This window comes from Castor canadensis, chromosome 4, assembly GCF_047511655.1.
Source record: "Castor canadensis chromosome 4, mCasCan1.hap1v2, whole genome shotgun sequence".
In the NCBI taxonomy this organism is placed as follows: Eukaryota; Metazoa; Chordata; class Mammalia; order Rodentia; family Castoridae; genus Castor; species Castor canadensis.
The window spans coordinates 134,810,725-134,826,765 of NC_133389.1; the positions used below are offsets into that span (position 1 = coordinate 134,810,725).

Consider the following 16,041-nt stretch of genomic DNA (forward strand, 5'->3'; position numbering starts at 1 on the left):
TGATTTATTGGTCACTGGCTGCTATTTATTATTATTTATTATTATGTAAGTGGGTGGGGGCTAATATCTCCCTTTGTGTCTTCTTTCCTTCCAATCCCTTTACTCTACTCACCAATTGCTCTCATGAAGTTTCTAGGACTCCTCTCAGCCCCAGTTACTTAATAAGCCCATAAATCCAAAGGAAATGGTGATGGTATATTTCATAAGACCTTCATCTTAAGCTGATTTGTGAAGCAAACAATATTTGACCAAAAAGACTGACTCTTTAATGGTAAAACTTTGGACAAAGTCCTATTTAAGCACAAGAATGATGTTTTTTAGCAGTAAATTTCTATGCCACCAAAACCACCAATTGCTTGTCTGCCAAATCCAGCCCTCTGACTGTTTTGTAAATAAAGTTTTATTGTAACACAGCCCTGTTCATTCATACATTTATTGTCAATGTCTATTTTTTGACTCTCAATGGCAGGGCTGAGTAGGCAACACAGTCTGCATGGCCTCTAAAACCTTAAATATTTACCGTCGGACCCTTTACAGACAAAATTCACCAACTTCTGAATTAGGTGGTTCCTTTTTCAGCTGGCTCTTTGGTTATCATCTGTTTTTCCAATATAGACTAGCCCAAGCTCTTTATGAGTTAGTCTTGTTTCCCAGTTTCAGTAAAAGCTGCCTCTGTTTTGAGAACCCACAGTGTGTAGTCTGGAATGCAGAGCCTGAACTTTTGGAACATAAACACTTTCTCTCGATACAATTTTAGTACTTCTGGAACTCCCTAGGAAATGAAAAACACCAAGAAGCTTCTCTGACAAAAATTCAGCTCTTATTGAGAACACATATGTTCCCAAGTGGTCTCTCCTTCCTGACCTAACCTATGAACAATAAGCTTTTGGGGGTGTCAAATTTTTACAAATAATATTAAGAGAAAGTGGTTTTGCTTGCTTTGTACTTTTATGGAAAATGATCTATTATTATAATGGATAAGGGTAAAGTACAATAAACCCCATTCCATTTAAAATTTCAAGGAACAAATGAATTAATCTGGAAGTTGACATCCCTTCAGAAAAAAATCAACATGAAGTATTAAACTCCTATAGGCTTATCATCGTCTGCATCTAAAAGTTGTCAGAAGCTAGGCACAGGTGGTTCAGTCCTGTAATCCTAGCTCGCTGGGAGGCTGAGATTGGGAGGCTTATGCGTCAAGGCAAATAGTTCACCAGACCTCTCCCCAAAATAACCAGAGCACAATGGATTGGAGGTATGGCTCAAGTGGTGGAGTATCTGCTTTGCAAGTATAAAGCACTTGGTAAAAAGCACTGGTTTAAACCCTAGTCCTACCAAAAAAGAGTGGCTGGGGGTCTTTAGATTCTTCAATTCCAAAATGAATTATAATACTGGGAATAAAACATAAACTTGTATAATTGATATCAATACTTGTAGAACTGAGCACTTTATTATTTTTCCAGAATCTTTTTTCTTGTTTTTTGCTTGCTTGTTTTTAAACAGGGTCTCGCCCTATAGCATAGGCTTGTCTCAAACTCATGATCCTCCTGCCTCAACTTCCAAGTGCTGGGATCATAGCTTGCACCCCACACCCTTTTTAAAAACTGAATGAGTCTTCCTCCAGTCTCCTGGCCATGCTACTGTCTAAGCACATCTGCCTTGCTTGAAGAAAAAAGAAAAGAATTTCAATCTTAAACTTGAAGATAAGTTGAATGAATTTTTTTGTCTGAGAACAGGGCAGGAAATTGAATCTCTTGGAAGCCACTTTTTCTTCCAGGCATGGTTAGCATTCTCAAGAGCCCTCTTTGGGAGCTGTTTACCTCAAACAGAGATACAGGAGTAACAGGTGCAATAATTCTGATACCTTGCTAAGCATCTTCCATACTCCAGACTCTGCTCAGCAGCTTCTGTCCAGCTTATCTCTCCTGAACTTGAAACTCACAGAGAAGGCTAAACAGCCAGTCAATTGCAAAGTGGGAGTTTGGATCCAGGTATCCCAACTGGTAAGCCCTTTTCAAGGTGGTGGTAAATGGGCCTTGGTGCTAAATGTCTCAAATTGCTGCCCCCAAGGAAAAAGAAATGTGGGAAGCTGTAATTCCAGGAATTATACAGGCAAAAGCAGCTCTGAGCTGGGCATGGTGGTGCACATCTCTAGTCTCAGCTACCTGGGAGATGGAAGTAGGAGGATCACAAGTTCAAGGCCAACCCTGGCAAAAGGAAGCAAGACCCTATCTCAAAAACAAACTACCCGAGGGCTAGAGGTATGACTCAAGTGATAGAGTGCCTACCTACCAAGTATGAAGCCCTGGGTTCAAACCCATCCCATCCAAAAAAAATTTTTTAAATGCCCTTTTGTATAAAGGGCTAGAGTAGTGGCTCAAGTGGTACAGCCAAGAGCAGCTCAGTACCAGACAACCTGAGCTGGGGATCTAAAAGAAATTGAGTTTAAAGGATATTGATCAATAGATATTGATTTAAAGAATATCAATTTCTTCAGTTTGCTTCATGCTTGCTCTTTTAGCAATCTGGACATATTACTACAGGCGTGTGTTTGATTTGATTAACTAAGCAATATGAGGAGGAGAATAGGTACACAAGGCTAAGAAAGGGAGGAAGGTGTGCAGACAGGACAATGTAGTCTTTGTGGTTTTCTGGGCTTCATGGTTCTCTTTAAAGCTTTGATATATCACTTCAGTTATAGGTAATAAGAAAGGGTTTTCAATAGGGATTTTGTTCATATTAATCTCTTCTTTTGCTGAGTTCTCCCAGAGTTAAGTTACAATTTTTCAAATTCTGCCTTTCAATGCTAATATGGCAATATCATCTCTGGGAAACCATGTTTTCCCCAAAATCATCAAAGTAATGTAGAAATAGGTATTACAGTGAATCCAGTCAGCTTTATTTGCTATTCAATACAAGTATTTCTTTCCAGAAATACTTCATTCCCTGTTTCACAGACTATTTAGCATCTCAGAGTAATCCTTTGCTTCACATGTCACCTCTGACCCACCTTAGGGCAACAGCCCTCAGCTCAACCCCACAGTCATAACATGCCCCACCCATTTCATGGTACTAAGCATGTGTGGTTGAAAGTGTGGCTATACCACCACTTCCCTGTGGGCAAAATGAGTTTTCTGCATTTTCTTTTATTTCTGCGTTGACCTCCTCAACAGTCCATAAATCCTTTCCTTTTGGACAAACTTCCTTGAGTATATAACATCTTTGCTTCTTCATGGGCCAACAATTCAAGTTCTTAACACTCACCAAAGTAGAAGCATAATGATGTTAGCATTTTAGCCAAAGCAAAATATCTTTGTCTTGTAACATGTGGAATCTCTATCATAATAAAAATATTTCATGAAAAAGGCAAGGGGAATAAGTCATGTACAATAGTTTTCTTTCTAGATTATTCAGGATTCTGATGGTGGGAGGGATAAACAGAATGACCTAAAAATGAAAGATGAGAGCTCCTGATGGAAAGTAGTCATTCTGACTTTATTTGTGGTAATTATCAACATTTAACTTCAACTTTACTCCAGGCCTTTTGAACACTGTTTGTTTCATAGTTTTCTCCAAATTCAACAGAAGACAGAGAAATAACATCTTTTCTACTGGAATTAGATAGCTTTAAACTATTGATGTCAAAAGAATCACTTTGTTTATTCACCTGACCATCCTGTACTAGAATAATTCCACTGAAATTTTAATTTCATGGGTGAAATGACAGTATTTGGTGTTTAGAATTGGAACTATCTTATGTAGGCTTTCTGACACAGTCAGTAGACTAGCACTGTTGCTATATACATTGAACGCTTTTTTACAGTGCTAGTACGCATTTACTTCTTACCAGCAAATGCAATGGTGAAAATCATATAACTTGGGAAATAAGATTAAGCTCTGCTACTTATATATGTCTGAGGTCCTGAATTCTCAATTTTTTAATTTATGAAATGAGAATAACAGTATCTATACTCCATAAATTTTCAAGAGGTAAATAATGCACATGCAAGTGTTTTGTACAGAGTACTAGCCACTTTTAGACATAGTTAACCCAAAGAGATTACTATCAAAGTTATGATTATACTGTGTTGGTTAAAATTAATACAGCTGGGAACCATATTTTTTAAATTCTACTGGCTGAACTTCAGTAACATAGTTATTAGAAATCTCTGCTTTACTTCATTTTTATCATCTTCTTGAATGCTTATTCGTATTAAACTATGTTAAAATTCATAGAGCTAAATAAACAACAATCTTGAAATACTTCTTTAAAAGTCACTTTACTGTTGAAATGTAATAGCAATAATTTCTTGCAGAAAGCAATAAGTAGTGCTATTTACTCACAGTGATTGTAACTTTTGTATTTGCCTTCCTAATAGGTAACAGATGTGGAAAGACATGGGTTTGTCCCACCCCACCCCCAAATGCTCAGTGCAACATATGGCGCCGAGTCAGATTACACTGTATGTGACACAGTAAAATACTCGTGTATCTGTGGAAAAGAGACTCTAAGTTTACTGCTGAGTTTCACTAGTTTATTCAGCATGCATATGACTTTTTTTGTTATTTAGCTGAGAAATCTAAAATCCTGGAAAAAGCTTAGGTTGACTTTACAGAACTCAAGGTTACTGACAAGGATGCATGTATGTTAAATTTTTAGAGGCTTTCAAAGTTAGTACCTACAAGAAAAGCCTATAGAGAGGCTCTAATCAGATGTCTTTGTACTGCGGCAACTGCATTGTAGAAATGGTTTTGCAGTCTGATTAGAAACGTGAGCAACATGATAAAATCATGCCATCCTCCAAGCGGTCTGTACACAGTTTGTTAAAGATATTGCCGCTTTGATCTCCAACTGAAAAACATGTGGACTTTATTCACAGACCATATCCCATTAGAAATTTTAACATAAGTGACTAAAGCTTCATATAAACAACCAAAATCTACCACTACCAGTGTAGATCATTAGAATGGAAGGTAGTAAAAAACACTGCTGAGTCTGGGAATTTGGCCCTTTTTTGTTTATGAATATGATTGTATCTTTATTAAGCATAAATTGTGTGAAATTCCTACAAAGAAAATAATTATGATCCTCTCCAACCCCCGTACCAAAATAATACCTGCAGGGGCTAGAAACACAGTAACTTTCCTTATACATCAACTATTTCACTACCGTGCTGTAACTCAGCTCAGAGGTACAGTGCTTGCCCAGCATTTACAGGACCTTGGTTTGATCCCCAGCATCATTAAAAATAAATAAATAAATAAATAATAAAAATTTCATCACTTAAAATTGCTCTTACTATGCTCTGGAAAAGTTGATGATGTTTTGGGCTTTGAGATACTAGTTTCTTTAAGCCTCCTATACAGTCAAGTCTTGCCCTTCTCCCAGTGTTAACCTGAAAGGGCCCAAGGAGAAGAGAACATGGCAGAAGTACTCCTCAGTCCCAGAAGCTCATGTTGAGGCATAAATACCATGAAGTAAGATTTTGAGGGGCAGCTCCCCCAATGTGACACTTCCTTACAACCTGTGACAACCAAACTGACCTTAAGACTATGTCAGTAGCAACTAGTAAGAGATGCCCTGTCACACCATCGAAGAATATAGTCCAAAGGGCAGACAACAAAACACATAAAGTCAGCCGTGTGACACCCCAAGAGACTACACAGTGCTCCTACAGGCAGAAGTAGAAACTCTTCTGGGATTGGGGAAGATGTTGGTGTTTGGGGTTAATCAGAGGATGGAGATGTTTTATTGCTTCTAAATGAGAGAATTTAAAAGAATATTGTTTACCAATATAGGAAACTTCTGTTCGGGAATGAACTACATCCTTGCCTGATCATCTTACAGAAGGAAACACAGCACCATTTGCTTGAGACATGTTTTATTTTCACACCGTAGCTTAGAAATTGGTTCTACTAATATCATGCATGTAAATTGCAGGAAATGAGACTTTCAAGTGATTGGCACATGCGCTAATGAGGAAGGAAGTAAAAATCATTTGTTTCCCATTACCCCTGGGGGGGTCTCACTGCACCTTGGGTAATGAGAATATATTTAGTTCAAATGTTAGAATAACCTTTCTCCTGACAACATAATTGTTTTTATTAGGCCTTTTTGACTGACCATTAAACAATGTAAATTCAAACAATAACGTCCTGGTCAGTGCACAGCCTATAATTTAGTCAACCTTGGGTATGTGAGTGCATGGACCCATACATACGCAAATACAGACACACACACCAAAAAAGAAAAAAAAAAAGCAAAACAAATTTGCACAGTTCACTGCCCTGTAAACCACAGCATTTTATAGAGTTACATATCTTTTAAAAATAACACCCGGGTACACATGTATGCATACTTTCTTTTCTTGGTCAATACAGCAAGCCCAATTTATTAAGGAAGGAGAAAAGAGAGAAGGAGAAGAAAAACAGACTTCCACCAATGAATTTATTTAGAAGGAAACAAATTAAACAGAACTATGGTGATAACAGCAGATGTTTAACTATGTCTTCCCTAATATTGATTAATATATTCATGAACAAATCAAGTGTATTGTCAATAGAACAATGTTACTGTCAACGCCCCAAGGGCCACTGGTTTCAGTTGCACTTCTCAATCAGGCAAAATGTTCTTTCCCTGGGTCCTAACATTATTTATTTTGCTTCCTGCCAATCTTGAAAATAATTCATCTTGTGTGTCATTTCCTCATAAATGCTTCCTGGTGCTTGATTGCTTTGCCTGTGTGGCATTTGATTTCAAACAGTCATCTTACCTTTATAAACATTTAGAACTTTCTAAGCATGAGGAGAATGCCCAAAAGGCATACAAAAACAAGACTGTAATTAGATCAGCCGAGTCTATTTTACAGCGTATCTCACTTTCTGTGTCTACCAGAAATCTCTCCTTACATCCAACATTGCATTCCCAATCTGGGTGCAGGACACAAAATTAACATCTGGGGACTCCAGCAAAGAGACCCTGGTAGCAACGTGTTTAATCTATTATTATTGTAAAAGAACAGCCTCCCTGTGATTAGTAAAATAGAAAACATAAGATATATTTAAGGATCTAACCCCAGACCATTAAAAAATGGGGGAGAAAAACAGAAAACAGAAGAGAAAATAGAAGTATTATCAGTTACCACATGATCTTTGTAGTAAACAATAGAATGTGACGTGCAATAGTGCAATTTTCCTTTGCTAGTCCAGCAATGCAATTCTTAACAGAAAGTCCACTGGTGTTACTTTTTGCATTTCAGGATTTAGGTGCGCACTTGCCGGGGGTTAGAGTTCCTGCCAGACTTCTGATTCTGAGTGGAATCACTAATGTTAGAGTCAGGCTTGTTCGGTCCAAGATGACGGAGTTTCACATCCCAGCGCTGTGAAGTTTCAAAGAGAAAATAGTCACATATCCATATCACCAGGGTCATCATTTCTATGACTTTAGCCACTGGATAAGACTTCAAAGTCATATCCATAAAGCATTTTATTACTTTTCCAAAAGTATAAAATCCCTACCCAGAGTAACAATGAAACTGATACCATAAGCACATCATCTCTGATTTTTAAAAGTGCAAAGTAGTCCGTCTATAATATAATCAGTTTTACTTTCATATCAAATCTTAAAATTGAAATTTAATGTCTGTAAGTGATATTCATGAATATGCCAATATCTGTTAGGATTTCCTAAAGTAACATACAAATGGAAGATTTATAAAGAGCATTTGAAGGAAGGGCTATTTTTCATCTTCTTCTCTTAAGACACATAATCTTTTAAAACCTGTTTGTTTTGAGCAGTGAAAAAAATGCTGAGATGGTGTTTCTAAAATCTCTTTCTAAGTAATATCTACCAAGTCTAACAAACAAGACAAACTCCTGTCCTTATCCCCAATTTCACAAAGCAAGCATTGCAATGTGTTTATTAACCACAGTCATGTCTACTAATATTTCATATGAACAGTGGCAATAATGTTTACATGTAATATAAGAAATGTCATGGAAATTCTACTGTGAGAGTGTAGGTAGTGAATAAGAGCTAGAGCTGTACTAGTCAGACTTCAGTGAATATAGACAGCACCTGGAGATCTTTTTAAAAATGTAGATTCTTATTCAATGGCCTATCTAACAGGTTACCAGGTGATGTGCGTATTGCTGGTCCAGGACCACACATTAAGTAGAGAGAAGCTATTGTCAGAGGGCTTAAGTTCAATTCTAGCTTCATTACTTACCGTGCAGTTCTTTAAATTTAACAGGCCTCATTTTCATCACTTCTACATCAGACTTAGTAATAGGATCTAATTGTATGATTATTGTGAAGATTGAAGAAAAATGTATAAAGTGTGTAGCATAAAATAAATTAGCTATTACTACTTGTCTATTACTGAAAGTCTTCATTTTATGAGGTTTTATGCCACAATCTTGTTAGCATATTTTAAAACAGTCTGAGTCTCAACTCCCCATGGTAGTTCTAATATCTTGATTTGAACAAGCAGCTAGGAAGAGACTTAGGTAAATAATCATTTTTATGGGAAACCATATCAAAGGTCTTTTTTAAAATAATTGCTCTAAACGCCAACACAGTGGTTGTGGGAGACTTTAACACTCCATTATCATCAATAGATAGGTCATCCAAACAAAAACTCAATAAAGAAATCCAAGATCTAAAATATGCAATAGATCAAGTGGACCTAGTAGATGTCTACAGAACATTTCATCCAACCTCTACACAATATACATTCTTCTCAGCAGCCCATGGAACCTTCTCCAAAATAGATCAGATCCTAGGGCACAAAGCAAGCCTCAGCAAATATAAGAAAATAGAAATAATGCCGTGCATACTATCTGACCACAATGCAGTAAAAGTAGAACTCAACAACAAAAGTAAAGACAAAAAACATGCAAACAGCTGGAAACTAAATAACTCATTACTTAATGAAGAATGGATCATCGATGCAATAAAAGAGGAAATTAAAAAGTTCCTGGAAGTCAATGAAAATGAAAACACAACCTACCGGAACCTATGGGACACAGCTAAGGCAGTCTTGAGAGGAAAGTTTATAGCCATGAGTGCATATATTAAAAAGATTGAAAGATTCCAAATCAATGACCTAATGATACAACTCAAATTCCTAGAAAAACAAGAACAAGCAAATCCCAAAACAAATAGAAGGAGAGAAATAATAAAAATAAGAGCTGAAATCAACGAAATAGAAACCAAAAAAACCATACAAAGAATTAATGAAACAAAAAGTTGGTTCTTTGAAAAAATAAACAAGATCGATAGACCCCTGGCAAACCTGACTAAAATGAGGAGAGAAAAAACCCAAATTAGTAGAATTAGGAATGCAAAAGGGGAGATAACAACAAACACCATGGAAGTCCAGGAAATCATCAGAGACTACTTTGAGAAACTATATTCAAATAAATTTGAAAATCTAAAAGAAATGGACAGATTTCTAGATACATATGATCATCCAAAACTGAACCAAGAGGAAATTAATCACCTGAATAGACCTATAACGCAAAATGAAATTGAAGCAGCAATCAAGAGTCTCCCCAAAAAGAAAAGTCCAGGACCTGATGGATTCTCTGCTGAATTCTATCAGACCATTAAAGAAGAACTGATACCAATCCTCCTTAAACTGTTCCACAAAATAGAAAGGGAAGGAAAACTGCCAAACACATTTTATGAAGCCAGTATTATACTTATCCCAAAACCAGGTAAAGACACCTCCAAAAAGGAGAACTATAGGCCAATCTCCTTAATGAACATTGATGCAAAAATCCTCAACAAAATAATGGCAAACCGAATTCAGCAACACATCAAAAAGATTATTCACCACGACCAGGTAGCCTTCATCCCAGGGATGCAGGGGTGGTTCAACATACGAAAATCAATAAACGTAATAAACCACATTGACAGAAGCAAAGACAAAAACCACTTGATCATCTCAATAGATGCAGAAAAAGCCTTTGATAAGATCCAACATCATTTCATGATAAAAGCTCTAAGAAAACTAGGAATAGAAGGAAAGTTCCTCAACATTATAAAAGCTATATATGACAAACCTATAGCCAGCATTATACTTAATGGAGAAAAATTAAAACCATTCCCTCTAAAATCAGGAACCAGACAAGGATGCCCACTATCTCCACTCCTATTCAACATAGTACTGGAATTCCTAGCCAGAGCAATTAGGCAAGAAGAAGGAATAAAAGGAATACAAATAGGTAAAGAAACTGTCAAAATATCCCTATTTGCAGACGACATGATCCTATACCTTAAAGACCCTAAAAAACTCTACTCAGAAGCTTCTAGACATCATCAATAGCAAGGTAGCAGGATATAAAATCAACATAGAAAAATCATTAGCATTTCTATACACTAACAATGAGCAAACGGAAAAAGAATGTATGAAAACAATTCCATTCACAATAGCCTCAAACAAAATCAAATACCTAGGTGTAAACCTAACAAAAGATGTGAAAGACCTCTACAAGGAAAACTATACACTTCTGAAGAAAGAGATTGAGGAAGACTATAGAAAGTGGAGAGATCTCCCATGCTCATGGATTGGTAGAATCAACATAGTAAAAATGTCGATACTCCCCAAAGTAATCTACATGTTTAATGCAATTCCCATCAAAATTCCAATGACATTCATTAAAGAGATTGAAAAATCTACTGTGAAATTTATATGGAAACACAAGAGGCCACGAATAGCCAAGGCAATACTCAGTCAAAAGAACAATACAGGAGGTATCACAATACCTGACTTCAAACTATATTACAAAGCAATAACAATAAAAACAGCATGGTACTAGCACAAAAACAGACATGAAGACCAGTGGAACAGAATAGAGGATCCAGATATGAAGCCACACAACTATAAGAAACTTATCTTTGACAAAGGAGCTAAAAATAGACGATGGAGAAATAGCAGCCTCTTCAACAAAAACTGCTGGGAAAACTGGTTAGCAGTCTGCAAAAAACTGAAACTAGATCCATGTATATCACCCTATACCAAGATTAACTCAAAATGGATCAAGGATCTTAATATCAGACCCCAAACTCTTAAGTTGATACAAGAAAGAGTAGGAAATACTCTGGAGTTAGTAGGTATAGGTAAGAACTTTCTCAATGAAACCCCAGCAGCACAGCAACTAAGAGATAGCATAGATAAATGGGACCTCATAAAACTAAAAAGCTTCTGTTCATCAAAAGAAATGGTCTCTAAACTGAAGAAAACACCCATAGAGTGGGAGAAAATATTTGCCAACTATACATCAGACAAAGGACTGATAACCAGAATATACAGGGAACTTAAAAAACTAAATTCTCCCAAAACTAATGAACCAATAAAGAAATGGGCACATGAACTAAACAGAACTTTCTCAAAAGAAGAAATTCAAATGGCCAGAAAACACATGAAAAAATGCTCACCATCTCTAGCCATAAAGGAAATGCAAATTAAAACCACGCTAAGATTCCACCTCACCCCTGTTAGAATAGCCATCATCAGCAACACCACCAACAACAGTTGTTGGCGAGGATGCGGGGAAAAAGGAACCCTCTTACACTGTTGGTGGGAATGTAGACTAGTACAACCACGCTGGAAAAAAATTTGGAGGCTACTTAAAAAGCTGGATCGATCTACCATTTGATCCAGCAATACCACTCTTGGGGATATACCCAAAAGACTGTTACTCCAGAGGCACCTGCACATCCATGTTTATTGTGGCACTATTCACAATAGCCAAGTTATGGAAACAGCCAAGATGCCCCAGCACTGACGAATGGATTAAGAAAATGTGGTATCTATACACAATGGAATTTTATGCAGCCATGAAGAAGAACGAAATGTTATCATTCACTGGTAAATGGATGGAATTGGAGAACATCATTCTGAGTGAGGTTAGCCTGGCTCAGAAAACCAAAACTCATATGTTCTCCCTCATATGCAGACATTAGATCAAGGGCAAACACAACAATGGGATTGGACTATGAGCACATGATAAAAGCGAGAGCACACAAGGGAGGGGTGAGGATAGGTAAGACACCTAAAAAACTAGCTAGCATTTGTTGCCCTTAACGCAGAGAAACTAAAGCAGATACCTTAAAACAACTGAGGCCAATAGGAAAAGGGGACCAGGAACTAGAGAAAAGGTGAGATCAAAAAGAATTAACCTAGAAGGTAACACACATGCACAGGAAATCAATGTGAGTCAATGCCCTGTATAGCTATCCTTATCTCAACCAGCAAAAACCCTTGTTCCTTCCTGTTATTGCTTATACTCTCTGTACAACAAAATTAGAAATAAGGGCAAAATAGTTTCTGCTGGGTATTGGGGGGGGAGAGGGAGGGGGCGGAGTGGGTGTAAGGGAGGGGGTGGGGGCAGGGGGGAGAAATGAACCAAGCCTTGTATGCACATATGAATAATAAAAGAAAAATGAAAAAAAAAATAATTGCTCTACCTGCTTAGAATAAAAATCAGCTGAAAAGAGCAACTTTGATTAAATAAGAAAAATCTTCCATAAAATTCTTTTTATATCCTTAAGTTAACTGGAGAAATAAAATAGGACCCCAATAATTTTAGCCACAAGAGATTTTCCACCCAAAAGCTTTGGCTCTGAGTATGAATTTTTAAATGCCCAAGTTATTGGCCAATTTCTTCTTATTAATATGTTTAAATCTAGACTGAGAATATAAATGATCACAATAACTTTGTGAAATCACATAAAAAGCAGTAACGTACACCTTGCTACGAAACAGGAACAAGACATGTGCCCTGTGGACAACAGAAGCAGCCAGGCTTTTTACATGCTCTTAGTAGAGATATTGAATGTTCTTCCAACTGGTGCAGGAATTTAGGACAAATTCCTGTTCTGCATTAGCAAGCAGAAAACCAAATTAAAAGGACAGTAAGCGATTCCAACATAGCAAAGAAGAGCCCCTTCTTTAATAAATAATCACTGAATTAATTAAAAAGAGACGCAAATAGAGAAAACCACAAGTCTGCACTTGAAATGCATCACTTTTGACAAACATACTGGGGAAAAAGAGGAATTTACTGGTGATAGTTTCTCTCTATAGACCAATGCCCTCTTCATTTTTCTTTAAACTCAAATGTGCCTGCTGTATTGAGTCCCAGATGTATAAGATCAACTGCCCAGGGGTGTTTAACTGATCTGTAAATGTTTCCCAAGCCTTCAAACTTGCAGAAGGAAGAGGATGTATTATGTTTGGTACAGTTCCCACTCCCCGCCCCCATCTAAACACACATCCTTTCAGATTCTTCAACCCCCTATGTATTTCCCCCACACATTCTCTTATTTGAAACAGATTTATTTAGCTCAATAAGAAGAAATGGAAGTCTTCTATAATTAAGTAATTTATGACTTGATTTTTGTTAATGTATCAATTCCAGAATATAAGAGTCACTGAATTAAAAATAAAACTATAGGGCTCAGTGGTAGAAAACTTGCCTAGCATGCTCAAGGGCCTGGATTCAATCTCTAGCACCACCAAGAAGGAAAAAAAGGATACCGCTCATAATTGTTAATGACCTTTACTCAGAAAATTTAATAATACATTTAAAATAATAATAATAAATAAAGCTTCATTACTGTTTTAAGGACCCAATTTGGCCAAATCTTTTGTACACAGATCACTGTGGCTGCAACTTATACATAGGAACTGATGTCTGTGCATTGGACAATCTTGGTATTTTCCTGCCCACCATATCTTTTCATCTTCCCACAGATCTGCAGTTTGTACAAGAAGCAACACACCTAACTTGAAAAAAACAAAAAAAAACCCTACATGTCCTAGTCTGTCTTGCAGCAAGGGATTGACCCAGTTCTGACCAAAAGTTCAATGAAAAAGCTGCTGGTTAGAGGACTGGAGGTATGACTCAAACAGTAGAATGCCTGCTTTGTAAGCACAGAGTTCAAAACCCAGTCCCAGATTTATTTTTGTAAAAACAAAAATAAAAGTTGCTGGTTCAAGCTCTTAGAAATCCCTTTTACCTCCCTTTTCTTTCTGCCTGAAATTAAGTGTGACACTGGAGGTAGAGCATCCATCTTGTGACCTCCATGTAAACATAGGATGAAATGACAGAGCAATAAGCTATTAGGAGCCTGAAGCCCTAATGCTAACATGGAGCTACCCTACCAGGACTGGACTACCTACAGCTAGAGTTATTTATGAGAAGTTAGGGAAAGTGTAGTTAGATCTTTATATACAGGGAACTCATTCCTTAAATGAAATAGACATTAAAGACGATCTCAGTTGCTAGAATACTAAGAATATTAATATATGCATATATTAATACAGGTTTTAATATTCTCATTAAGTTAAGGGCAGTTATTTCATTTATTTGACAGATGGCTGGTTTTTACTCATGTTTTCTGTGGATGATATTACTTTGAACATAGAATATAGGCTTACCTTAACTTTTTTACCAAGCCGGTCCTTCCATTTCTCAGCTATAGAGCCCTCCACCAAGAGTAACCTGCATTTTTAGAACAAGCAACCACTTTTGAAAAATTAAAGCAAATTACTTTGGATAATGTGCAGAAGACTATATATGTTTATTCCAGAACAGGAAAGTCAAGTCACACAACAGTAATTCTTCACCATTTGGGAATCGTAGACTCCCTTAAGAAACAAATGAAGTCTGGTTCCACCTCTCCAGAAAAATCACACAAACTTTCCATCAATATATAAAATTGAGGAATCCAATGGTTAGGGTGTGGTACTAATATATAAAATTGAGGAATCCAATTAAAAACTCTTTCTAGTCCCCATGAAAGTTAACAGATCCTAAGATAAGAATATCCTAAGATCTCTAAAGAGAAATGCAGTGAGTGGATAGGCAAAGAAATTATTCTGAATCTTTGAAGGATGAATTACCTGGAGCGCTCCTCATCTTCATACCCCATGATGATATATTCCTCATTCACATTCAGTGGAGGGCACAGGCAGCCAGAGCTGGTGTAAAGGTTGACAGTGTCCTTTGGAATGTTTACCAGAGATGACTTTAGAATCTCCTTCACCTCTACAACTGCAGTCACATCGTGGCACTTTGTCTTCACTTCTTTAACTTTAGCCCGAATGACTGGGAGAAAAAGATAACAAAGTCAATTTAGTAACATGAACTACAATATATGCCCTTTTTATAAAAGACAAATAGGCTTCTTTCTAGTCAATTACTTCCCCTTGATGCTCAATGATTAGAGAGAAAGGCTTGGGTAAATAACAAACTAAATAACACACCTGCCCACCCCACTCCACCTGCCCCCACCATTTATTTATTTATTTTGCAGTTCTGGGGCTTAAACTCAAGGCCTACAGGTTGAGTCACTCCACCACCCCTTTTGTGTGATGGATTTTTCTGAACTAGGGTCTCAAGAATTGTTTCCCTGGGCTGGCTTTGAACCACAATCTTCCTTATCTCTGCCTCCTGCATAGCTAGGATTACAGGTGTGAGCCACCAGTGCCTGGCCACACCTGCCCTTTTAATGCTCTGCCCCAAGCCTCTTTCCATTTGTGGCATGTGTGTGTGTGCATATGTGTGTTCATGTCTTTTATTTTGAGAGATTCACTTTGATAATCTGAGCTTGAGTGAATAATCTGATATAATTTTCCTCCAAAATTTCATTTTTGAAGTGTATGTATGCATGCGGGAATTTAAACCATGCCAATTTCACCAACTATAAAGACCTTGACTCAGATGTGCTTTTTTTTCTCAACAGCATTCTTCTATCAGGTTTATTAATAGATTTTCTCAAGTCAGAGCCTCTTTAGTGTTATAAGGCTATCCTGTCAACAGTGTTCCAAAGTGGCTCTACAATGTTTTCACCTTCTGAGCACAGTATTCAGACTGAGCTCTTTTCTCCTTTTTTTCAATATATATTATCTATTATACTCTCCTTTATGTCTACTAAATTTTCTTCTTGAATAATACTTGTCACCACCATACCTTGTTTCTTCCATCTGTTTTGCGGTCTGATGCTCTAACACTACTTCCCCATCAATG

At 37.1% G+C, this 16,041-nt stretch overlaps 1 protein-coding gene across 2 annotated transcripts in view; it reads right to left on the bottom strand.

Moving 5' to 3' along the window:
* Nucleotides 1-6,291: 6,291 nt before the first annotated feature.
* Nucleotides 6,292-16,041, bottom strand: part of Frzb (frizzled related protein) — a 41,170-nt gene continuing 31,420 nt past the window's right edge. Inside the window, exons 4-6 of one of the 2 annotated variants that reach the window (XM_074071228.1) lie at nucleotides 14,916-15,120; nucleotides 14,451-14,514; nucleotides 6,292-7,379 (exon numbers count right to left, since the gene is read on the bottom strand). In XM_074071228.1, coding sequence (XP_073927329.1) covers nucleotides 7,263-7,379; nucleotides 14,451-14,514; nucleotides 14,916-15,120 — 386 coding nt within the window. In that variant the 3' untranslated portion in view covers nucleotides 6,292-7,262. The remainder of the gene's footprint in view (nucleotides 7,380-14,450; nucleotides 14,515-14,915; nucleotides 15,121-16,041) is intronic. The other variant, XM_074071229.1, reaches the window with a different exon arrangement.